The 24,757-nt window shown below is 38.9% G+C and overlaps 2 protein-coding genes and 1 long non-coding RNA gene across 8 annotated transcripts in view; 2 read left to right on the top strand and 1 right to left on the bottom strand.

Moving 5' to 3' along the window:
• The first annotated feature begins 15 nt into the window (after positions 1–15).
• On the top strand, positions 16–21,643 carry HAT1 (histone acetyltransferase 1). Of its 5 annotated transcripts, none has more exons than XM_085228406.1 (11): positions 16–283; positions 1,752–1,823; positions 4,291–4,366; positions 6,087–6,207; positions 10,585–10,764; positions 11,037–11,158; positions 11,659–11,763; positions 12,100–12,206; positions 14,577–14,728; positions 16,002–16,118; positions 18,152–18,573. In XM_085228406.1, exons 2-11 carry the CDS (start codon positions 1,763–1,765, stop codon positions 18,317–18,319), a joined length of 1,209 nt encoding a protein of 402 aa, XP_085084532.1. In that variant the 5' UTR covers positions 16–283; positions 1,752–1,762; the 3' UTR covers positions 18,320–18,573. The 5 variants fall into 5 exon arrangements, with proteins under 5 accessions (XP_085084532.1, XP_085084533.1, XP_085084530.1 ...); XM_085228407.1 differs by lacking the exon at positions 16–283 and adding an exon at positions 298–603; XM_085228404.1 differs by lacking the exons at positions 16–283; positions 18,152–18,573 and adding exons at positions 645–930; positions 20,967–21,643.
• On the bottom strand, positions 18,111–23,962 carry LOC104911732 (uncharacterized). Of its 2 annotated transcripts, none has more exons than XR_014884465.1 (3): positions 23,809–23,962; positions 22,857–22,981; positions 18,111–22,048 (listed from the first exon to the last, which is right to left on the bottom strand). It is a non-coding gene; the product is annotated as an uncharacterized LOC104911732 (long non-coding RNA). The 2 variants fall into 2 exon arrangements; XR_014884466.1 differs by having other exon boundaries at positions 18,111–18,391.
• The window catches only part of METAP1D (methionyl aminopeptidase type 1D, mitochondrial), a 42,937-nt gene continuing 42,016 nt past the window's right edge, over positions 23,837–24,757 (top strand). The window contains exon 1 of the mRNA XM_085228408.1: positions 23,837–23,971. Within this exon, the coding sequence (XP_085084534.1) occupies positions 23,932–23,971 (40 nt within the window). The 5' untranslated portion in view covers positions 23,837–23,931. The remainder of the gene's footprint in view (positions 23,972–24,757) is intronic.

Below are 24,757 nucleotides of genomic sequence, written 5' to 3'. Positions count from 1 at the left end.
CCCCGCCCCGCCCGGCGGGCTCTCCTCGGCGGCTGCCCCGCCGCTGCGGCGGCCGGCGGCCCCGCGCCTCGAAATCCCGTGGCGGAGCGAGCGGCGCCAGCCAGGACCCGGCGGGCTCGAGTGGGCTCCCACCCGACTCCGCGCCACGACGTGCGGGGCCGCCGCCTCGGGGCGGAAAGTGCTCGCTCACGACCCGCGCCGTCGGGCGGGGGACTCCCGGCGGAGTCCGTCGCGGCCCAGGGAAACGGGAGGGCGCTTTGGCCGCGCCCCTCAGCACGGCAGGGTAAGGGCGAGGGAGCGGCCGGGCACGCGGCCGTGCGGCGCCTCGCAGCTGCGAGGGTCGGAGCGGCTTGCGTGACCGTAAAGCGGTCACGAACCCTTCGGGCCGCGAGGTAACGCGGACCGCCCGAGGACAGCTCGGCGACGTTACGGCGCACGCGAGCCCACAGAAGAGATTTCGAGGAAACCTGCCTGCTCGGCGAGCGCCGGCCGCCCCGCCGCTGCGCTTCGCGGGGGGCGGTCCGGACCCTGAGACGAAGCCGCCGACGCTGAGTGCGGGCGATCGCCCCCGGGTCCCCTCAGCCCGCCCCGGCGCTGAAGCAGGTGCGAGCCCAAAGCAGTGCTCTACGCGCGCCCACCGCATCGGAGCGACCGCGCGACGAGGCTGCCCCCCTGAGGGCGGGGCTATGTAAATGAGCCGCTGCGCGAACGCGCTCCTTAAAGGCTCCCACCGGAACGGCGCGATCTTCGGCATACAACCGGGCATGCGCGCGGAGTCCCGAGCCTCGCCAAGCGCAGCCATTGGTTCTCAGCCGCTTTTGGGCGGGCGGAAGCGGAAGCGTGTGCGCGTGTTCTCACTTCCGTCGAGTGGGCGCGCGGCTTGATTCGTTCTGCCCTGGTGACTCGGCCGCCGCCGCCGGGAAATGGCGGGTGAGTCCTAAGCTGGGCCCGGCCGGCTCACGGCCCACCTGCAGCTGCTGAGCGGGGTGGGGTGTTGCCGTCGGTCCTCTATTAAGGAGAGCGTCGCCCGGAGCGCGGATGGTGCCCCTCCCCTCGGCCGAACCCGAGTTTGTGCCGGGCCACAAACGGGAGCGCGGGCCCCTTGGTGGCCTTAACCCTGGCTGCAGCGGAAGCGGAGCAAGAGCTCGGGTCCTGGGTGTCGGGCTGTGGGCTGGGCTGCCGCTGCTGTGGTCCGCTCTGTACCTGAGCCGTGTGGCGCACCGTGTGCGGCTCTGTGCCCGCCCGGTTATTGACAGCGCTTCCGGCCTAACCTCATTCCGAGTAACTTGAACTGGGAGGAAGAACTTCTGCTAATGCTCTGGAATTGGAAGGCAGGATGGGTTTAACACGCTTGCAAAATACCTTGATAAGTGACACACCTTTTGTGCACTAGATTAGACTTTGGAAAACAGGGTAGCTGTAATTTCCTCTGCTCTGGAAGGAAAGTAATGGCTAGATAATGGCTGGTAGCCTTCCTGCCACAGTTTAAGAGCACCTGAAATGCATTAACTCTTACTCAAATGTGGTATCTGCATATACTTTGGAAAACAATTCTTAGTGAAAAAACAGATTTACTTAAAAAGTAGGCAGAATGAAAAGCTAGAACTTGCAGGAAGAATAGTGCATTTTGAAGTCAGCGTTATGAAGTTGTTCCTTCTGTTCTTAATAACCTTTTATTTTAATACTTCCCTTGAATTCGGCTGACCCAGATTGTACATACTTAAACTCTTTCAAAAACTCTTTTTCTTTAGGACTTACTCCAATGGAGAAGAAGCTGGCTGAATACAAATGTAACACAAATGAAGCAATTCAGCTAAAACTAGGTAATGTCAGTTTTTAAATATTGTGCGCTTGGAATATTTTAACATCTATTAAATAAAGTCCTTATAATTAAATCTACCTAGTTTATAATATGTACTTTTTAATATACAAACACAAGAATAGGAATGCATAGTCCAATTTTGTTGAGAATAGTAAAGTGCAGCTATAGAAACTCAGGCTTCTACCTGCACAATAACATGAGCAATATATGTTACTAGAGTGCATTGGAATTATGTCACCTTGTTCTTCTTGAGGTATTAGTATGTTCTTTTAGTTTCTTCTTCTCTAGAACTTTTGCTACAATGTAGTCCTAAGTATGCATCATATTTCTTTTGAGGAAATGATAAACACAATAAATAAAACTGGAAAGTGTTCTTTGGTTTGTTTTTTCCACCTCTCCCTCAACATCTAAACAACACCAGCCATTTTCAACAAAATCTTGAAAATCTGTGTAGAAGTGCTACTCTGTTTTTCAGAACTTTATTGTTTATTGTTTTATATGGCTAACTTGTTTACTACCACATCCAGAATACAAGCAGAATTACTGAACTCTTGTTGGACTGACTTACAAACTTACTTGTATTGGTAATTAATAAGAGAAGAATAGGTAATACACTGTGTTTTTTTTATCTTTCCAAACCTTCAGCATTTTGTTTCCTTGAGCAGTACAAATAGCATCACTTATTAAGAAAGTAAAAATAATTAACCTTTTAATTAACCTCTTAAGAACTCCTATTAACAGTTGGTTCTGCAAAACTTAGTAGACTTTTAAATGCATAATTGGCTTGTAAGACAAAATGTTATTCAAACCAAAACACTTAAGTCTTTGAGCTGCTAACCTGTGAAGCATTTCTCTTCCATTTAAACAATTGTTCAAATACTCATTCTGTGACTATTTATATATAATCTATATATCTAATGTTTTGATTTTTCCTCTTCTGCCTTTCTAAAACTGAAGGAGAGGATGAGAATAGAATATGAGTAAATTTTGTCAAGAGTCACTCTATCAGTTTTCAGGGAGACTGCTTTTTACTTGTTTCAATTACCTCATGTCACCAAAGATTTTCAGCTTACTTTTTTCTTTTTGAGAGTGTAGATGTTTCACATACAAACAACATTAGAAAAAAAAAAAAATTGACAAAGTGCTGATGCCATTAAAAAAAAAAAAAGCCTTTCCCATGAGCGCAGGAGTACAAATGTAGACACGGGCTGTACTCTTCTGAGTCCTAACTTGTTCCATGGTGACGTTTCAGGATTACTCTGTTGTTGTTGTTGTTTTTAATCTTGCTACTTTGTCTCAACTGGGTTGCTCTCTGAATCTCTGTTTTTGAGAAGGCTGAGTTTCATCCTGTTATTAAGAAACTCTTCATTTTACTCCCTGAATAACTTTATTAATGGAAAATCCTTTTTACTTCATCTCCAGTTCTATTGGAGTAAAGCAGCAATGAGGTTGTAGTTTTAATTTTTTTAATTAAAAAAGAACGTTTAATAGCACTGTTAAGTCCTACAGCATTGCATGCACTTGTAACTCATTCAGAATTAGTATGTAACTGTTTTCTTGAGCTACCTCATTAATGGGGCTGAACAATCACATTAATGCCTACATGAAGAATTATATCCCTTCCAATTTTAGGTAGTTATTTTAACTGCGAATGGAGAGGATATCTGGGAATTAAGTATTTCAGTCTTCTCTAAATCTTCCTAGAAAACCCTACTTTTAACTTCTGACTTCACTCTCTAATCATAAATTTTGTGATGGAAAAACTTCAGTTGCAGTGACTGCAGTAGCTGCTGCTAACTCTGTAAGCAAGAATAAAATACTTGTTTGCTACATTACTGAGTGTGAGTAGATGCTACTTTAGCAAATGCTTTCTTGTTACTAGCAAAGATCTCTAACACCAAGGTTTGAAGAGAAATAAAAGTTGTGGGAGAAGAATTGCTGATTATCTTAGTAATATTGGTAGAAATACCAATATTAGTGTAGATTTGTATGTATCCATGCCAATTCTCCAAAACTGTAATGTGAATATTAATGCTCATAAACATTTTTCTGTTCATCATTCTGTGAAGACTCCCTACAATGAAGCGTTCTGAATTGCATGTGAGAGAAGATGACAAAATGAGAAGGAAGCTTTGATTACATGATTGGTCTTGCTTACTGTAAGAATATCCAGCTGGGCTGTGTCCTTAGTGTTCACCATGGAATGAAAGTCAGTCACATTCAAGATATACATATGAAATCATATACATCTGTGTCAATTTCCCCATTTTATTGTGCTTACTGATTTGATTTGAGGAAATAACGTGCATCTGATTTGCACAGGATGTATTTATTTTGTTGTGTGCTAGCCTAACATGGGTTCATAACTGAAATTCATTATAGAGAAAGAATGCATGGACATGTAGCATAGCATTCCTGTAAGAACAAACTGAAGCTGATGACTTGGTCATGCTCTTTTTTCTTCTCAGTTCGCTTTCCTGAGGATTTAGAGGATGACAACACAACATTTAATCCAGAGTATAGCCATCAAGTGTTTGGTGATGAGTAAGTTATTCAGAATCAAATTAATAGGTCTTAAAGGGAATCTTGTTTCTGAATTGCTTTAAAAAATAAATTAATAAATAAATAAAAAGAGAAAAATAATAATGCTACCAAACTATTGTAAAGTGAACAGTAACTTCAGTTTTGTGATTGTATGGTTAAATAATGGCTTTGAATCCTAACCTCTGGAGTTTGGGCCTTGTAGTCATTTTACATGGTATTTTAAAGATACTAGCAGAGAACAAAATGCCTGGATTGCATGGTCAGAATTGCTCATTTCAGCTGCTTTTGTGTTCAAGTCATCATTATAAGATTTGCAAGAATTAATAGTTCTTTATTAAAACTTTGACAGTAATGAGTGCCAAAACTAAAAAGTATCTGTCAACAGTATATCCATTTATTTGTTGTTGTTTTTTTTTTAAATAACAATACACCATGGAATTTTTTAATTAAGAAAGACCATAAATATTAATTTAAACTCGTGTTCTTGGCTGTTTTAGATCATTGATTGTTAATTATTTAACTCAGAGGTTTTTCTCTACTAGAGATGATAGACTTCTTATCAGTTAAAATGTTCAGAGGATACACAAACTTTTTAGAAAAAAATAGTTTTCCCTCCGAGTATTCTTTCATTTGTACTGTAGGCAAGTTAGCCACTGTGTCCCTAGTGCTAAAATGTCATTTAATATTTTCAGAAGAGCAGTAGTAAACACTCTGGCTGTAGCCAGAAAGAAAAGGAAAATCCGTATGCACTTAACTCTGGACTACTTAAAGCTATTTCCTAGTTTACAATTCCTTTAAAAAACATTCTAAGTACTTAGAGTAGGATGTGCTATCTGTATTAAATACACCTATACTAATGTAGGTACAATTATTAAATGTAATAAAATCGGTTGCACTACTGCATGTCTGCAGCTGTCATTGAGAGTCATTGCACTTCTCATAATGGGAGAACTCTCCCATCTCCATCAGTATAATGAACATGCACATTTTCATTCTGGCATTTCAAACTTCAAATTAGCAACGTGTTACCACAAGAAAAGATCAGGTTTAAAAAAAAAAAAAGAAAGAAAAAGGTAACAATTTCTGCTTTTTTTTTTTTTTTTTTTTTCCCCTGAAAAAAATTCTTAAGACTTAAATGCAGTGTTTATATTCAGGAAACACCTTTTTTCAGAATATTTAAAATAATAATAATAATAGAGTATCTTTTCCATAGTTATTTTTAACTTGATTCTAATAATAAATACTGTTCACTAGAAGCATACTTGTTGCTACGACTTGTTATCTGGGTGATTTATACAGTATGGCTTGCAGTAGTATGTTCCAAAACTTTATACTGCTATACTGCAAAGTTTTAGTAAGCATTGTTTATCAATTTGTATTAATAAACATCAGTGAATTTAAGACAATGATGAATGTAAATGCAATATTAGTTATTTCAAGTATTCTTTGAGCTATCGCCATAAAACACAGCTGCTGTCTTACTGAGTTCAGGGACATGTTCTGTTTCTCCACTAGAGGAGCAAACTTACTAATAAAAATAGCGTAAGGCATTATCTCTGTCTACATAGCATACATCCAGCTTGATTCTCTTTCACTATTAAAAGGGTCAGTACACCTCACTGGGAAGGAGGATGTGGATTTAAAATCTTAAATAGTGTGGTTTGAATATTTTGCAATGAAACTCATTTAGAGGTCTGACTGTGCTTTTTTCCTTCCTCAGTGAAGTTGCCTTTGGCTACAAGGGACTGAAGATTCTCTTATACTATATTGCTGGTAACCTGTCAACTCTCTTCCGCATTGAATATACATCTAAAGTTAATGAGAAGTTTGACTGTGTGGAGGTAAAGACAGAGCCAGACTTGTACTTATTGGGAACGTTTAATGGGGATGAACCTTCTAGGGCTATTTATTGCCCTTCCAAACATGAGTTACATTAAAAATAAAGCTTCCAGTTGTGCTAACCTGAAAAAAACATAGAACTTATCTATATGTTTTCTCATTGTTCTTTCCTTTGACTCCAATACTGCCATCAAAATTGTACCAAACGAAAAAAAAAAAGTCTATTTTCATGCTAGCTGTCTCCAGGAGAGCTAGTGGTTTAATTCATATTTAAGAGACTACATTAAGAAAGAAAAATGAATTTTTCGGAGTGGATTCTGGTGCATTAAGAAAATTGAATATCATAATTGAATATCATCTGAGATTTACTTAGTTATAGGCAAGGAAAAAATTATTTATTTTGAAAAGAACTGTTAATAAGTGATTGGTGAATCTTCACAATATTCTGTAGTGTGAAGTGGTTGTACATTTGCACTGACTTCAAATTACTTTGCCCAAGAAAGCTATTCACTTCAAGAGTAAACATCTTTATGATTTAAAGTTCATATTTCAAATTCATCAGAGCTTATTTAAATGCTTTCAAGGAAAAGGCTTTCTGAAGAAAAATTGAAACGGCTGTGTTAAATTAGTTTTACAGGTTTTTGTTTCTGTGTTCTGAAGCTGTGTTAGAACATAGTTAGTTCAACAGGCTAAGTGCCTGGACATGTCTGAAATACTTCTGAGGCTAGAGCAGCCTACCTTAAGAGTGAAAGGTCATGTTCTTCAATGTTTGTAAGGTTTTTAGAAATAAAGAAGAAAGGAAAGCCAGTTGGTTAAGTAATAACCATATTAAAATCAAACAGACCACCTCTCCTTCCAGCTGTTCACCAACATAATTTCAGAATCACGTCACAGTGGGAATCCACACCTCAACACATTTGTATTGATGTGCTATTTTCTGTACAAATAAAGCCACTTTTCTTATCTGGAATTATAAACAAGGTAAACGAGGTCTCTCATGCCCTAAGCTTACACTGCAACTATTTCCATTGCTCAGAATCCTTCCTACTTTCAGGCTCAGTGTTGCCTCTATTGAATTATTTTTCAATTGCATAATGGACTGAGATAGGGACAAGAAAGAATATCCATTTGAGCTAGCTTCCAGATAGTTTTCTAGAATGTCTGCAGGCTGTGGCTGATGAATTTTCACTGTGCTTCCCTTGATATCATTAACAGACTGTGTGTCCTAATAAGCTGCTCATGGGACCATATCTGAACTACTGTAAAAAGATACAGCAGCCAGTCTTGTTCTGCCGTTTATATTTGCTGTTTAACTACCTTTAAAATATTAACATATTTGCAGAGATGAAAATAAGCACGGTGTTAATTTAAATGCATATTACCATTTACTTTTCTAAGTTAACTGTTTAGTTGCCTAGCTCATTTGGGTTAATCATACTAATGCATGAACTATAAATGCTATGCATGACAGATAATCTTTGTGCTTCAAATAAATGGTGTTCAGGAAAGGACATAAGTTTCTGCTTTGAACAAACCCGTTACAAGCGAGAATTGAGCTTTAATGCTGTTTATAGTTATTCATACTCTAGCATTTTCTATCTAAAACCCCATGCAGGCAATTTGACCCCATAGTATTAGCTGTTTTTCCAAGGTCTCTTGACTATGAGGTAAAAGATGAAGATGCTGAAATGTCAGCAGCCAGAGCACCAGGCATATTTACACATTTTAATATGGTCTCTCAAGATGCTTCTATACTGCACTAGTGGGGAAGGCTCAGCAAAGTCTTGTCATGTTTTGAACAGATGTATGTTCTTGTTTGGCACTTGATTTAATGAAAATAGACAGAATTTATCCATTGGGTGGCGTCAAATCTTTTAAATATCTGAAGAGAGGCTGCTTTCTTCTGGTATAAATACGAACAGCATTGACCTCTGAATTGCTAGTTGCTTTCAGATTTGCAGCTGTACAAGTAGCTTCCTTTTCTTCCAGTTTCCGTGATGGAGTGAGGGAAAGTATTTCACTAACCTCTGAAACAATCTTTACTATCCACGTGTTATTCTGCTTTGCAGCTGGTCTGATATATTTGTTTTAACTCACGTTAATAAAAGTGCAATTTTAATACTGGACATACTTTAACACTGCAGATCATTCCATTGCTCCTCACTGGTGTTAATATTTTTAATTGGTAGAAAAGTTCAGCTTTCAAATATATTTCTATAATTATTTTTAAGAGAACACAACACTTTGAAATAGCATGAAAATATACACAAATGTGTTAACTGCCTATTAGTATAATTATATTAGCATTATCCAGAGTCAAATGTAATGTATGAAGAGATCCTGATGGCTCAATTAGTTCTACTACAAAACAAGTTAGGTTACAAGTCCTTACTGTATTCTCTATCTTCATCTGTCTTGATTTCCTTATGAAGGTCATACATACTGGTGCTTGGAAGTCTTGTTTTAATTGTGGATTATTTTACGTATCTTTTGCAGATGTGCAAAATGAAAGTCACTAGCTGTGATTTCCTATGGCTTTATCACCAGGGCAGAATTAAGATCTGTGTAAATATACTTGCAGTCGGAAAGAAAGATGAGCATTTCTGAAATGCTGTGCTCCTTACAAATACTCATTCTTCTTAATGTATATAATTCAGTGACTCAGCAAAACATGGCTCATTTTCTGTTACGCAGTTACATTAGGAAATGCAAAGAAAATACATTAAGTTAGCATTGCTCGAAGAGGAACAGCAAAGGGCCTTTGTTTTGAGAACGAAATCGATGTAAAGGCCGTACACATTTTCACTGCGTTGTTATACCAAGTATTGTAGAGCTATATCTTAATCGCTTTATAGTGCTCTCTACAAATATAAATATAAATGTTGGTAGTACCAAATCATTAAGAATAAAACTTGTTTGTGCTGAACCACATCCATCTTTCTCTGTACTAAAAATGTAACTGAATGATGAAGTGCTATTCATTTGCAGGTGCATTGCCTCTACTTAAGGGAGGATGGTTGAAAGGATAGGAATTAGTAGCATGTTGTATTAGCCTTTTGTAGTGTATTTTGTTCTAAGCATCTTAATTTCCCTGTTTTGAATGCTAAGTAGCGAGGGTCTTGGTTTCAAACTAATACCCATCATGCATGTAAACGGTGTGAAAGAGCTGCTTAGTAAGTTAACACAAAGTGTTCTTGTGTCAGTCCTTGTGGAAATAGATACAATACAAACATTACAGCTGAACTCACCGCAAACTCCATTAAGTAAAAACCTGGATTCATTGTCCAAAGGAAAGTTCGAATTGAATGTAAGCTCATTTTGTTGAATGTAATGTCAGGCTTTTAGGGGTTGTATTGAGGAGTACTGTTTTGTTAAGTTGAGACCAATTCATTAAGTTTTATTGCCTGGTGAGAAGCAGTAATACGTTATTGTGAAACTTCATCAAATATTCATGGTTAAAAAGAAGTAGTAAATGTATTCAATCGAGTGGTCTTTTTGGGGTCTGAAAAGGATTATGAAGTCTGCTCAGCTGATAGTCTGTAACTTTCAGTTTGGTTAACTGAAAAGGGTAATTTTTATCTCTGAATTTAATTTTGGTGTCAGAATATTTCTTCCCTCTCTGCTGAGTTAGATTTTACATGTCAGATTTATTAACCATGTTTCTAAATTGTATTTTTTTGTCAGCTTTGTTTTCAAAATACTCTGATTAGAGTACAAGCAAGCGTTTCAAGCACAGAGACATAAGGATGCAAGAATGGTGCTAGCTGTTACTTTCTTGTTTGGGAGCTACCATTTTTAGTCTTTGTTCCTTTTTCTTCTCTCAGTTCTGTACCACCTAATACCAGTTAAGCTGCTTGTTTGGGAATCCCAGTTCCTTAAAGGCTATGTGCAGCATGGTCACAAAGGTTTGCTGGATGAAAAGCCTGAGCTACCAATTTTATTGCATTTTTCAGAAACTAATGTTTCATCCAACAAACTAAGAAAACAAGAATATTGTTCCTAGAGCTTGACTGAATCCATAGCTTCCTGCCTTATCTTGCTGGTATTCCTTGTGTTCCTTCACACTGAATTTTTATTAGAATAGTTATCAACCTCTTCGATTTTGCTTAGACAAATGTAACAGTCACTAAACATAAAAATGTTCAGGAACTTATTTATGTTGTAACTACTAGTTTTTGAATACTGACAGTGACTGGACTTTCTGTATCTCTTAAGTTATCTTTATCTGCTCAGAGGTCTGAACAACAGGAATATTTGTCGTCTTTATTTAAAGTTACTGATAGGTCATAGCACTCCTATTTATATTCATCTCTAATAGCAAAATGATGACTTTTCTGTCTTTTTAATCATCTGATCCCGCCCTGTTTTGTATTCCCCAGGCAGATGATGTTGAAAGTAAAATTAGAGAAATTATTCCTCCTGGCTTTTGTACAAACACAGATGACTTTGTCTCTCTGTTGGAAAAGGAGGTCAACTTTAAGCCCTTTGGAATGCTGCTACACACATATTCTGTTCATAATGAGGAAGCTGGTGAAGACATTGCATATCAGATATATAAGGTATGAAAAATAAGTGAAACTTCATAGGCAAGCATATTAAAGTTTATTTTGCAGTGAGGCACCTTCTGTAATGTTCAATATATATGTGTGTGTGTGTATATATATATATGTATATATATATATATATGTATAAAATTATCATTTGACCAATTTATTGATTAGAAGCATGCTTTTTTTTTTTGTATGGAGGAAGTAATTAGGTTTTGCAGATTTTTTTTTTCCTTTTGCATCTGTGATAGGTTTCACCTGACTTCTCCTGGCTTTTTCCCTAGGCTGACATGACGTGTCCAGGCTTTCGAGAATATCATGAAAGGCTTCAGACATTCTTGATGTGGTTTATTGAAACTGCTAGCTTTATTGATGTAGATGATGAAAGATGGAACTACTTTATAGTGTAAGTACAGTTCTAAAGCAACAGTGGACCTTATTACCTCCACAAAGCCTGCATTTTAATTGTGGCTGGCCAATTATTGGAGCAGTATAATGATATTTTTCCCAGGAAAGAAAAACCATTGTTTATCAGGCTTGAGTTTTCCTCCATTATACTTTGGGGAACCTTGAGAATAGAGCTGAATTAAATGCTGTTGTCCGTTAGAGCCCTGAATGTAGGCTTAAACAGTAAAATGAGCTTTGCCTGTGTTTTCTTTTACTTGCCACCTATTCATCTTTATAATAGGCAAGTGCACTGAAGTGCTGTAAAGAGGTCTGATTTATCCAAGTTGCTGCACACCAATTAAGTGAATTGTACATTCAGAACATAGCAGGTGTACCCATTGGGCCCTCACAGAGTAGCTTGCTGACACTGAAAATTCAGTTGGAGAATGGAAAAGAAAATGGACACTGCATGGGAGCGCGACTGTAATTGACCTGCTTGGCTTTCTGTTTTATCTGCAGATTTGAGAAGTATAATAAGGATGGAGCTACGCTCTTTGCGACCGTAGGCTACATGACAGTCTATAATTACTATGTGTACCCAGACAAAACCCGGCCACGTGTAAGGTAATTGGCGGCGTAACTCGTGCCTTGCCTTTTATTTCAGAAGAGGGAACTGCTGAAGTTCCCAATACTTGTTTATAATGGTGTTGATTTGTTTTAAAAAATCCCCATTATTAGCTGGCTACGCACTGATTTATTTCATTGTTCCCTTCTTGAAGCAGAGGGAATTGCAAACAAGTTTTGAATATTTAGCAGTTCTAAGACTCTGTAAGAATTATGTTTTAACATTAAGACTGCTGCATGTATTTTAAGAAAAACTTAGTTTTTATGCCTTTATACTGCAGTGTTTGCAAAAGCATGCATTTGAACTGAAATATCAATACATTCCTTTGTCTGTAGCCAGATGCTGATCTTGCCACCATTCCAAGGAGAAGGCCATGGTGCTCAGCTTCTCGAAACAGTTCATAGATACTATATGTCTTCTCCTACAGTACTTGATATAACAGGTATATGCTAAATTTCTAACTCATTTCACCTGTTTGGTCACATTCAGAGACTGCTAGTCCACAAGCCAGCTTTCACGTTCACTTGTTAGAATTAAATGGCCTTTTGAAGGTTTAGCTTCAGCTCAGTTCAGGATTAACAGTGCCCTATTTTACAGAAGAACTGTATATAATGTAGCTCCGTAAATCCTCTACTTAGAGAACAGCACACCAGGAAAATTCAATCCCTAGCATGCATGGATTACCAGCTAATTAGCCATTTTATTGTGAGATACACAGCTGAGTTTGCCAGGAGATCAAGCTTTGTCAGATTCCTTGTTCAACTTATTCCTATTAGCCAAAACTCAGAACTTAGAAAAATCTGAAATAGTGTATTAACATGTATGTAAGCCAAAAGTCTACAGACAGAAATCTGCACAGGAGTTGAGCTCCATGAGCATGTATTACTGGTGGAATGCACCTGTCATGTTAGAGGTGAGCCCACAAATACATGAAAGTGAAAATTTAATGAATGGGGGGAGGGGAAGAGAGGGTACACACACCTAAAAATAGAGCATTAAAAATGGTTAGAATCATGACATCTGTCCTGTAATTTAAAGTCCAATATAGAAAGAAATACAGTTTAAATATATGAATTGGCTAATCTAAGGTCATCTAAGACCTCATCTCAAAAAGAAGAAAAAGACCTCCTATTCCTCTACCCTCAAAAAAACTAATTAAAATGCATTACAACATTTGCTTTCTTCATGGTATCACTGCAGGATAATCCTAACACAGGGTAATCTACCTTGTAATTTTAATCTAATTCATAGAAACCTAAAGAAGCATAACTTCCTTTATTCAGTAGGAAGTCTTATTCATTGTGTGATTTTATCCTTTTTTTTCCTGTTAATACTACAAAGCTTTACATAGCTTTTGTAACTGAGAATAAACAGTCTTAAATATAGTACTAAATAAATCATATGACACATTCATGGTTCAGTGCCTTTAATGCAAATTTGTAGCAAACAGAAAATTGGTACTGAAGTAACTCTTTTTGGATTAAAGCAGGAGGAAGCTTGCAATATTCTACATGGCACTAAAGTTATGTAATCTTACACTTCTGCAAGATAATTTATTGTCATTCTGATAGAAAGTCAGGCTTGGCAACCTTCATAATGGACAAAATACATACTTACATATCCTCTAAAGTTGTTAAATAAAGCCTTTCCTCTTTTCAGAATGATTAGAATTTCAACTTCCTTGAAGAAACTAATGCCTAAAAAAATAAAGTATTTTAGACTTTCACATTTGCAATGGATATTTTGTCCCAACTGTAACTCGTCATCCTAGTTGACACAAGTGAAGTGTATGTTGGTAGTGCTTGCCATACAGAAACTGCCTCATCTTTCTTCTAACTAATTTGAATGAAAAGGAACAGAATAAATGAATCTCAGTACAGCCTCTTATATCTCTTTTGCAGAATAAGAACTGTAAGTTTTGCCTCACAAGATTATTCCACTTGTGTGCAAATCTTTTTAACTGATGCAATGGTCCTAAGCAATCTGCAACCCAAAAAAAAACAAATTGCTGGTTGTCCAGTGCTGCATATACTAGGACCAAAACTTATATCCCACTCCTTTCTCTTAGTAACATACTAGCTTTTGATCATTCTTAAACCACAAATGTCAACTACATAAAATAGTTCTCATCTTGGGGGAAAGGGGGAGAAAATGAACCAAAAAGCACAGCTGGAATATAAGCTGTTCAACAATAAATAGAACAGAAAAATAAAGGTAGGGTAGAGCGTGACCCTGCTACTCCTGGTAAACCTGTCCAAACTATTAAGTGGTGATTAAGTCTATTTGCAGCATTGCAACATTTTCCTTCTCCGTAGTTTATAGGTGGGAACAAAGTTGCAAATAGGACTATATTGATGATCACTTAAGCTAGTTCTTGATTTTGTTTTTGTTTTTATAAAGCTTCAGTTTTTATAGCAATGCTACTGTTTCAAGCAAGATGGAAGTAACTTCAAATTACTTTCAGCTTTTACTTCAGTCTTTTTCCACATAGTTTGTCTTATAATAGTTCTAATGCTCTCATCTGTTATAGAATAGAGGGAACATACAAGAAAAAAGGGTTTATGCTTTGAATTGGATTGAACTTGTTTTGTCAGTCTCTTGAGAACGTGTATAATACTGTACACAGTACAATTTAACTTATATTTTAATACATCTAAAACTTTGATAGCAGTACTTATGATTAAGCACAGCTATTTATATGTGATGAATGTTGTATCTGGTCTTGTCTTCCACAGTTCTTGTAATTGCATACAAGAAATGAAGAAACAAATAATGCTTATATTAACTATGTGCTCTTATAATTTTTTTCTAGCTGAAGATCCATCTGAAAACTACATAAAGCTAAGAGACTTTGTTCTTGTAAAGCTCTGTCAAGACTTGCTTTGCTTTTCCCCAGGAAAGTTAATGCAAGGATTCAGCCAAGAAATGGTAATGGAAGCTCAACAGAAGCTGAAAATAAATAAGGTATTAAATCAGAACAGTGGTAGTTGGACCTATTCTTATCAAGCTAGTATAACAGTAGTCCAAACGTAGGGGTGGAGATTTGGAGTTTACATGCTGTGGCATATTTCAGCAGATTTCTACAATGTATCCAAAAGTGAAGAAATTGCTTAAGATTTTAAGTAAATGCCTTCTTTTTTTCCATCTAATGCTGTTGATGTAACAGAACTTGAAATATTCCAATTTTAAGTGTCAGTTTCCATCTCTTCAAGTATATCTATATAAATAGCCACTGTTGTTCTGAGAACACAGAACACTAAAATAGTAATGCTAGCACTGCTACTGAGGCAGCTCTAAATGTTTGAAGAACTAAACTGTTAAATTGAACAATTAAACTGATAATTGTCCAGGTGATTAAACTCATTAGTAAGCTCTTCAGTTAAAAATACATGTATTTGATTGTGTTTTTTATGAAAGTGTTGAATGAGGATTGCAGAGGAAAAGCCTTATTCAAATATATTCATTAAAATGTTATTGTTTATATGAGAGAAGTACACCTGCAGCCTTCTGTACCTGAGATGTTACACCTAAAAGAATAATTAAGTTTATTTTCAATAGAACCTAAAGATGGATTAGTATATAACAAACCATTTTATTTTTAACCCTTTGCTCAGAAAAGGAGTAGCTGATCTTAAGTTCAGTTTTAACATTAGAGCAGTTCATAGGAACACAGTAGAAACGTCAGTCTGTTTCCTTTCCAGATGTGATAGTTGCTGGTCAGTGTTCCAAAATCACCTCAATTTTCCACGTATTGATTCATGTTATCTTCCTAGTAAAAAGAAACATTTAAATATTCTTTCATTCTCATTTTTAGCATTTACAGAGGACTTTGTGAAGAGCAATAAGTATGTCAAGATTATTAATATTAGTACAGCAGGTACTATGTAGTAATTAATTGCTTAACATCTCTCTAGTTCCAGTACTTCAGTTCTTTGGATTACTTCTGGACTTTCTGCTGTTCATTTATAGGAGGTCCTTGAAGCACCTTCACAGACACTGCAACATTTTGAGAGATTACACACTAGCTGTATGGGAATAAATTATTTTTTGAGGAGTAACTTGAACATTTATTCATTTAACCCATTGGTAAGGAGGATCAGGCTGACTGAGGCTTTGTTGGTATCTGACTCATATCTGATAAGCTGAGGAGTTACTCAGAGTGGAGAAATTCTGTGATACAACTGCTGAATGACCTCTTTACTCAGATGACTTCTTTATTCTCCTTTTTGTTTATTAGCAACACACAAGGAGAGTTTATGAAATTCTCCGATTGCGTGCAACAGATATGGGCGATGCAGAACAATCCAGAAGCTACCGGTTGGATGTTAAAAGAAGGCTGATTGGCCCCTATAAGGTATATGACTTGTGTATCATTTAATACTTATTTCAAGGCTAATTATATCTGATTTTACTTCCATTTCCATAAATGTAGTTGATGCCAATTATGTTGCCAATCAACTACTATTAGTTATGCAGCACTGAGCTGACATACACAGATGCAGAGAAGATTCATTCATGGCTGCACCAAAGATCTTGTTTGACTTCTGCTACTTGCCCAATTCCAGCAGAAATTTATTGCCCTTACAGTACCTAGCTACAAGTGGCATTAAATCCAGTTAGAGCAAAAGGAGGGGAGAGGGGAGGGAAGTCACTTTCTTGGAAAGATTGAGAGTATCTTAAATACATAAACCACACAGTTAGAGGTGAGGGTTAAATGCTATATATTTACACTAGAAAACTAAGTATAGTTTAGATTCCTGTTCTGCTCACTAACTAGGTCTAACAGAGCAGCTTGGTAGCAGTAACCTAGCCATGTCTATACAGTACTCCCTGTAGATGGGATATAATTTCAACAGTTGAATCAAATACTCAACTTAATGCAGAGTTACTTTCTTATTTCCTGCTGAGTATGCTTTTGAGGATCTACTTGCTGCATGTTGCATTAACTGATCCTCTAAGATTAGAGGGGTGTGTGTGTATATGTATATATAGTGTGTGTATGTATGTATCACCTGGTTGTTAATGACATTAGTCTCTGTATTGATTGCAAAAACCCACAAGCCTAAGTTTATTGCTGTAACTAGCATGTAAGCTACTCTGCAATTAAGTAATCACTGAGCAACCCAAAACCTGGTTGGAAAAGTTTCACAAAGTATCAGAAGTATCTTGATTAGCTTGCAAGCCTCCCTAAAGCAGCACTTATCCTGTTATACCAAAAAAGCAGAACTTTGATTGTACTCATGTTGGACTTAGGGGGTCTGTTAGCAGAAATGAGAACTCAGCACTGCATTAAACACTTGGCTGATCCGGAGATAACACTGTGTCATGCTGAGTGACAGGATCCTAATCAAAATACTTTCTATTCTCTTTTGTGAGTGTCTTGTCTCATTTACTAAGTTTCACTCTCTGTCCACTACAAATAAGGCCGTGATTTTTCATCCAACAGGACTGTCACATATCCTCAACATGTAATTCAGCTTAATATTTGGAGGAAATCTAAAATTCCATAAGCACCTTCAGATCTAGTGCTTCTAATAATTGTTTTCACTTTAGTCTTTGCATGTAATAAATACATTATGAGTAAAAACTTTACAGATATCGTACTTCTAGATATACAATATTTGTCTTCTAAAATTTTGGAATATTCTATTGCTTTAAATATTCCACTTTTTCAACCACAGTTCTCTTCTAAAGAATGATCAAAACAGCCAGCACTCTTTCCCTGATTTTTTTATTTTTTTTTTTTTAGGTTTTAAGTTTCATGTTCTAAAATACGGTCATCTTGTTTATGGTTGTTCTGCCTAGTGAATGGCTTACATGCTAATTTTTAACAGTTTCACAAAAAAAATCTTGTTATACTCCTGTTTTTAAAAAAAATAGAATTAAATTTGTCAGAACTGCAGCTGAACTCTCAATATGTAGTACTTTGGGGGAGAAAGCAACCTTTTATAAAGAACTGGCAATATTACAGCATTCTTAATGCTTGTGTCATGTAAACACAACTTTTTTATAAAGCACTTGATAACTTCATTTGAGTTGTATTGTTCAGGTGCAGTATAATTCTAAATTCTCAGTATCTTCCACTATTAACAGTGGTTCTGCATCTTAGAGCTATTTCCTGACTAACTGTTGCAGAAATACAGAAAAATTCTGAAATGAGTTTTCAGCTTGCCAGATAATTGGTAATACAGAAACTGTAGACCTTTAACAGAAGAGGTTTCCTAATTAAACTATGTTAGTGGTTTTTTGGGTTTGTTTTTTTTATTTTATTTTTTAAAGGACTAGAGTCTTCTTAAAGACTTAGACACTGAAATGGAATAAGATCAGTAAAATACTGTACTCTTCATTGTTCCTTATGTTCAAATTACTGTTTATTTAATTGCTTAGAAAAAGCAGAGAGAACTTGCCAAGATGAGAAGGTGCTTAAGACCAGAGGAGTTGACAAATCAGTTGAACCAAATAGACCTAAACATGCAACATGAACAGTTAGAAGAGAGCTTCCAACAACTTGTTTCAGATTACCGAAGAGTCCTAGAACGACTTGCGCAAGCATGAGGATTTGACCTGTACAGGAAACTTGCAGATTTCTACACAGTGTTTTGAAGCACATCCTTAATTGCCACTTAACTGCAAAAAAAAAAAAAAAAAAAAAAAAAAAACCAACCTTGTGACGTTTTAATCACATTAAGGGTGAATTGTGTTTCTGTGCATTTTGAATATTTTCTATTTTAGTGTTGTAGATTTAAAATGTTCTTCAAGTTTGGGAGCACTTACTGCTGAAATAAACTGTAGATTCTCAGATACAATAACATGTAAATTGTTTGAATTTTTTAACCTTTCTGTTTTGCCTCAGGGCTTAATAGATAACTGAATAGCAAGTTAGTACATGAATGTATATATTTATATTGCAACTGTCTAAATTTTTCCTAACTTCATCCTCCTCAGACTGTTTCACCCGGGTCCTACAATAATACTGTTTAAGCCTGGGCATTCTTCAGCCACATGAACAAGTTACAAGACTAGTTCTTTGGCCTGACTGGCATGCATCTGGAGTACAGGCTTCTTACCTGTTCTGAGAAGTGGATCCTGCTGCCACTAGCTATTAGGACCTGACCTACTTCAGATTCTACAGGGGGTAGTCTTAGACATATTTTTTTTACCACCCCTCCCCCCCCATGAATCCACAGGTTCATGATTTAAGAAAAAATAGTTTGCAATTGGAGAAGCAAACAAGGCTTTCTATTGATTCCAAAAGCACTTTCCTTAGCTAATGTAAGAAACTTACAAATCTGTAGGAAGCAAGTGCTTTTATATAGTTCCTTTACTTCTGAATTTAAATATATTCTTTTTAGAATTTTCACTCTTCTGCCTAGAATATCTTATCTGATGATATGTGGTTCATCTACTGTAGCCTCAGAAAATATTATAGTCATTAATCATAGAATCATAGAATGGTTGGGGTTGGAAGGGACCTTTAAGATCACCTAGTTTCAACCCTCCTGCTATAGGCAGGGACATCTCCCTCCAGACCAGGTTGCTTAAGGCCTCGTTGTATTAATTTTACATTGCTAGTCCTTCCTTCAACAACCAGAAAGATTTCAATCAAACCACAAGTTCTATTAAAATGTTTCACTTACAAAAGGCTATAAGCCACAAAGTTGGAAGTATTTGAAACTCTGACACTAGAAGGTCAGTGCAACTACTTGAAATGGAAGGCTATTATACAAAACAGGACAGATGCAAGCCCCACTCATGCAAGACATACTAGCTGCCACCATATTGGCTTATATCTCTGGAGGGAAAATCATAGGAATGGGCTGGCCTCCCCATCACTCAAATCTTCCTACAGCTTAAAAAGATAAACAATACATATACCAGTACTCAAACTACAGTTTACCATGTTCTTTGTTCCTTGAGCTAAAGCCTGCAGAAATGGGCTTTGCCAGAAATGAGACTATAGATGCTGTATGAGCCTCCTTTTAGACCTACAAACGTGTGAAAAGGATCATCGATGTAACAATTCCTGGATTTCCGCATTCAAAATAGTCTTGTTTCTCGAGTCTAGAGAAACAAAGAAAACAAAAAAATCTCCTTTCATTCTTCAAAGTTCACTGCAAATACAAGAACTGCATCCAAACTGAAGGAAATTCAGGTAATAACAAATGAAGGCAGGGCCTTGGGAATAGCGTTTCAGAGTTCCCTTTTACCACTGCAAAAGATCTTTGTACCAGGAGCAGAATCATACGCTGTTGTCTTTCTTTAGTAGATAAAGAGCATGCAGTAGTGAAAACATTCCTCAGATACAGAGTATGTGCTCCATTTAAGACCTCTTCACATTTTGAGCAGAAGAGATCAAACAAAAGAAATCTAGATCAACTGGGAAGAGCTTGTTATCCAGGGTTGATTTTTTTGTTTCTTTATTTCTAAATGGTATGACAATAAGGGAGGTGCTCCATGTTCAATATCTGCTATGTTTAGATGCTTTTCTTCCAGTTATCCTCAAAACTGTATGGTGTTCATGTTTTTGAGACTTTCATAGTTTCATGGAAAAGATAAAATCTTCATTTTGAATGAGTTTAATGTGATAGGGACTGTGAACACGTCATTGTGCATTCCTTAAAGCTGTAAGAATTTGGTAGAGTTTTGCACTTACATGCTTGCTGTTCATTAACAAAGGTGATGTATATTGAGTTCCAAGAATTTCAGGTATCGCTGGAAGGCACAACTGTATCAGTCTGCCTCACTGCACTTATAAACTCTCCTAACTTTACCTATCTTCTCTAGAACACATTTCAGCAAGATTACCCAAGGCAAGCTAACTTCCCCTTCCCTGCTGAACTACTGCATTTTGCAGGTTCAGCACCATGGAACAGATAAACACCAGTGCTGAAAAAACAACACCTACTTGTGATTAGTACAGCACCCAAAAAACCACCAGCTTGGCCAGCAAAAACTGCTGTGAACTAAATAATCTTCTAAGACAGTCTCAAAGTCTAAACAGTTTGAGCCTAAACCCAGGAGTATCCAATCGCTATGCTTAAACTAGAAGCATATTTCTATATTGCTCCAGGTAAGAGTTAACGTATTAATAGCAATAAAACATCTTTATTGTTTCATAGCCTGTCATAGACTGCTTTCACTCTTACGTTTTAAAGCATAGCTTTGTGTCTTCCTTCCCACAACTTTTGCTTGTTACTGTCAGCCTGTATACCATGCTGGTGGAAAAAAACATGGAGATTCTACATTTAGAATGTATCAACGCTGACAGCATGGAGATATGTAAGTCAGACAGAATCTGCTAGCTGTCTGTGAAGAGGGGAACAGAGATATGCTTAAAGGAGCTTGGCTGAAAGGTGATGTCTCCAGAGCTGCGTCTCAACACAAAGCAGAGGACAACTCAGATCACCACTGGTCATCTTCAACATTTCAGAGGATTTGCCAAACATGAACAAAAGACAGTTACATACATCTGGTTCTGTTTGATAACAGAACTTGAAAATAGCAGTGAGTGACTCTTTGGGCATACTGTGTTAGGATATAGAGTATCTCTCTTTTGCTGAGATAGTCATCTTTCTTTTGTTAATACAAATTTCCTAACAAACTAAATCTGCTACTTATATTAGAGAAAGGAGAAAATCCTAACCTAAGCACAAATTAAAGAGTACTGAATAATGACTGTTAAGATTTCGGATTAATCTAGAGATTATAAACATTACAGAACAGTTGTTCTCTTGGAACATAAAACAGTTCCCCTCTTGGTTTCTGATCTGCAAAAGGAATTGGGAAATCTAACTGCTAATGTGTATCTACAGGTATTTGGGAAATAACCTGCTACTTAAGGACAATCTAATTACAAAGCTGTCAACAGTGTCATTCTAATATTGTCTCCAGTTCTCACATTTTCTTATGCCATCAACAAGTTTTAAGGCCGTTACAATATGAAATTATGGTCTTATAGCAACAGACAAAAGCCAAATGTTTATTTTCTTTCTCAGCGGCATTCGATTTCGCTGAATAGGAAATATTTATTGACTTGAGGAAAATAAGTCAATAGGTTTACCTAGACCATTTTGCTTCTCTCTTCTAGCAACACCTCAAAAAAAAAAGATAGCGAACCGCTCCCAGTCTGTGACTACTTTCATGTGAGATATGCTACTCTCTGCAGGCACAGAGAAGTACACCCATTCCAGCAATGTGTAGTTACGTATGCCAAACAGTGACAGCATGTGACTGCTTTACACTGAACTTCATTCTCATAGAACCAGCAGTTGAGTATCTGCAGTCCTAAAAATAACAAATAACAAAAAATAACATAAAATGGTGTCTGATGAAGTTCAAACTTGTGAAAGACAATACTGCATTGTACAACTAGGATCAGTGCAAAGATATGAACATCTAATCTGCAGAGCAGACATGAGTAAGTATCTCACCAGTGAGTAGCTGGTAATGATGCTCACGAGGTGCAACTATGCAGCTTAGCAATGCTATTTCTTGATTTATTTCTAGCTATATTTTTCTTCTATTAAAATCCTGTCACACTGCTCTCACATTAAACATGTCACTTGGTGGAGAATGTGGCTGTAATGAAGTTAATCATTTCATTTTTGGAGGCAACATAAGATAATGTATTGATCTTTAAACTGCTCCATGGTCTGGATACAAGCTGTATGATAGGCCACCTACCATGCTGTAGCAGCTGATTAACTGATGCGCTTTGCTCATGACATACATCTAGGAGCACTGAAGAGAATGCAGCACCCTTTTTGTGATCAGAGAACTCCTGGAGTTTGCTCCTTAAAGGCAGGAATCCTTACAGTCTGATTTTTACGCTCATCCATTTCTCAGGCTTTTTCTTGAGTAAATAATGCAGGTAAATAACATCACTATTCCTATTTGAGTGGGGCTTTAAGTCTATTCTTGTTAGCTACATTGTAAAATTTGCAGATGCGAATTTAAAAATTACCCATGGCTACAACAGGAGATAAAGAACTCTAGAGACAAACAGCCTCATTCTCCTTTCAGAATGTCACTGACCCCTCTGGGTACCACGTGTATGTACACGCATGTGGGTGTGTACAGGAAGGATACTCACACTGCTTGTACATTTCAGCTCCTTGCAATTATTGCCCTGGCACTTTCTGTTCATTTGAGTCCTTTCATTCTGACGCTTGCCTGTGGCTGTGTGATTTATGTCCCACAACGCTGTTTCTCAAACATCTGTGGAGCCACAAAAACATAATTTCTAAGCAACAGAGAATGCTTATAAATAAATAAATAAATAAAAGCCAAACCCAAGCACAAAAGTAGTGGGGAAAAAATGAAATTTGCAAGCAGACGTTAGAAATTCAGCTCGGTTTTTATCGGAGTGCAATGAAGCCAGCCGCACTACCCCTGCACAGGGCGGCTCTGGGTACTTCTGTAGGCGTGGTGACGCCCCACCAGCGCTCGCAGAAAGCTCAGTTCCACAGCGAGCTTTGCTCTTCCTGATCTTTATTGAACAGGCCAAATTTGGCTGCGCATTGGAAATAACAAGAAATACGCGAGTTTGAAGTTCAAGCCCCCAATCTTCAGATTCTACAGAGACCCTAAAAACAAGTAAACAGTAAAAGCTCAGAAAGTTCAGAAAGAGCCACTCATAACTTTCTTCATAGCGGAGTAAAAAACTACCAATTTCAAAAAGCGCTAGAATACCAGGCGGCGTAACTCCGGCACTTGCAGAACAACGCTGCAGCGCTCCCGAGCCCGTCCCGCCGCGACGAGCGCCGTCTCACAGCCGCGCCTCTCGCAGCCGAAAGCTGAGGAGGCGGTCGTTCCCGCCCGAGCCGCCCGCAGCCAAGCACACGCAGCCTGGGGCTCCGGCCCCGGCCCCCGGCCTCCGGCTCCCGGCTGCAGGCGCGAGGCGCGGCGCGGACCGGCAGCGGACAGGCGGGAAGGGGGCGCTGCCGGCCCGGGCCGCCGAGCCGCGCCTTGACGGCTGCCGCCCGCTCAACCCTCACCCCGACGACGGCGGCAGCGCTGAGGTGCGGGGGCGGCCCGTCACGTACCTGCCGCGCGCCCGCGGACGGGACTCGCTTCAGGCGACACGCGCGTGACGGCCGCGGCGTGAGGCGGACGGACCGCTCCGGGCCGCTTCCCGCGGCCACGTGATCTCGCCCCGCGTGGCCAAGATGGCGGCGCCCAGAGCTGTCAACGCGCTGCGGGGCCGAGGTAAGTGCGCGCCGCCGCGGGGCGGGAGGAGACGCAGCCTCGTTCCTTCAGCGGGGGAGAGCGGCCGCAGAGCGGGTCTGCCGGCCCGAGCGCCCGAGGGCTGCCGGGACTGGGGGCCCCGCGGGAGGCGGGACTCCCTCGAGGTCGCCGGGAGCACCGCGGCGCGGGGCCCGGCGCTGCATGAGGGGAAAGCCGAGCGCGCGTCTCCGGGTGTGCCCCGCCTAACGCTGCCGCGCTTTGTGGAAGCGCGCCGGGCGCGCACAGGCTGCAGGAGCGCTTCCCTCTAGGCTTTATGTTATCATCTTAGCGCTTAAATAAGAAAAAACGTTTTCTGACAGAACTGTGTGTTTATCCTACCAACCCACCGAATCTCGGAACTTTTACTTGCGTGCAGGTGCTTTCCCGCCCGCCTTTCCTCACGCCGCGCTCCGGCTGAAGGCGCCTTTCCTACCGCGCGCCCAGCAGAAGCGAATCCCTCTTGTTTGCACTACGCCGTGCTCACACGGCACTGCTGCACAAAGTGCTCGATGGAAAACGCGTTATCTTACTGGTGTGAGGTGATTTAGCTCTCGTCGCTTCCCCTCAGGGTTTTGCTGTCTTAAACTACATCAGGCTTTGAGCCCTTTGAACAATAGGGATGTTTCTTTTTCGCTTCAGTTGCGAAATCTTGAATGTGTGAATAGGAAGAAGCATCTCACCCTGGTCTCAATGAAAGGCTTGTATGATTAAATAACATTTTGTCTAAGTCTTGAATAATTATTATAATAATAAAGAGTAGACCAATTC

Source organism: Meleagris gallopavo, chromosome 7 (genome assembly GCF_905368555.1).
Source record: "Meleagris gallopavo chromosome 7, MGAL_WU_HG_1.1, whole genome shotgun sequence".
Lineage (NCBI taxonomy): Eukaryota > Metazoa > Chordata > Aves > Galliformes > Phasianidae > Meleagris > Meleagris gallopavo.
Note: the sequence above shows the minus strand (reverse complement) of the source record. Positions and strands in the feature narration are given on the sequence as shown.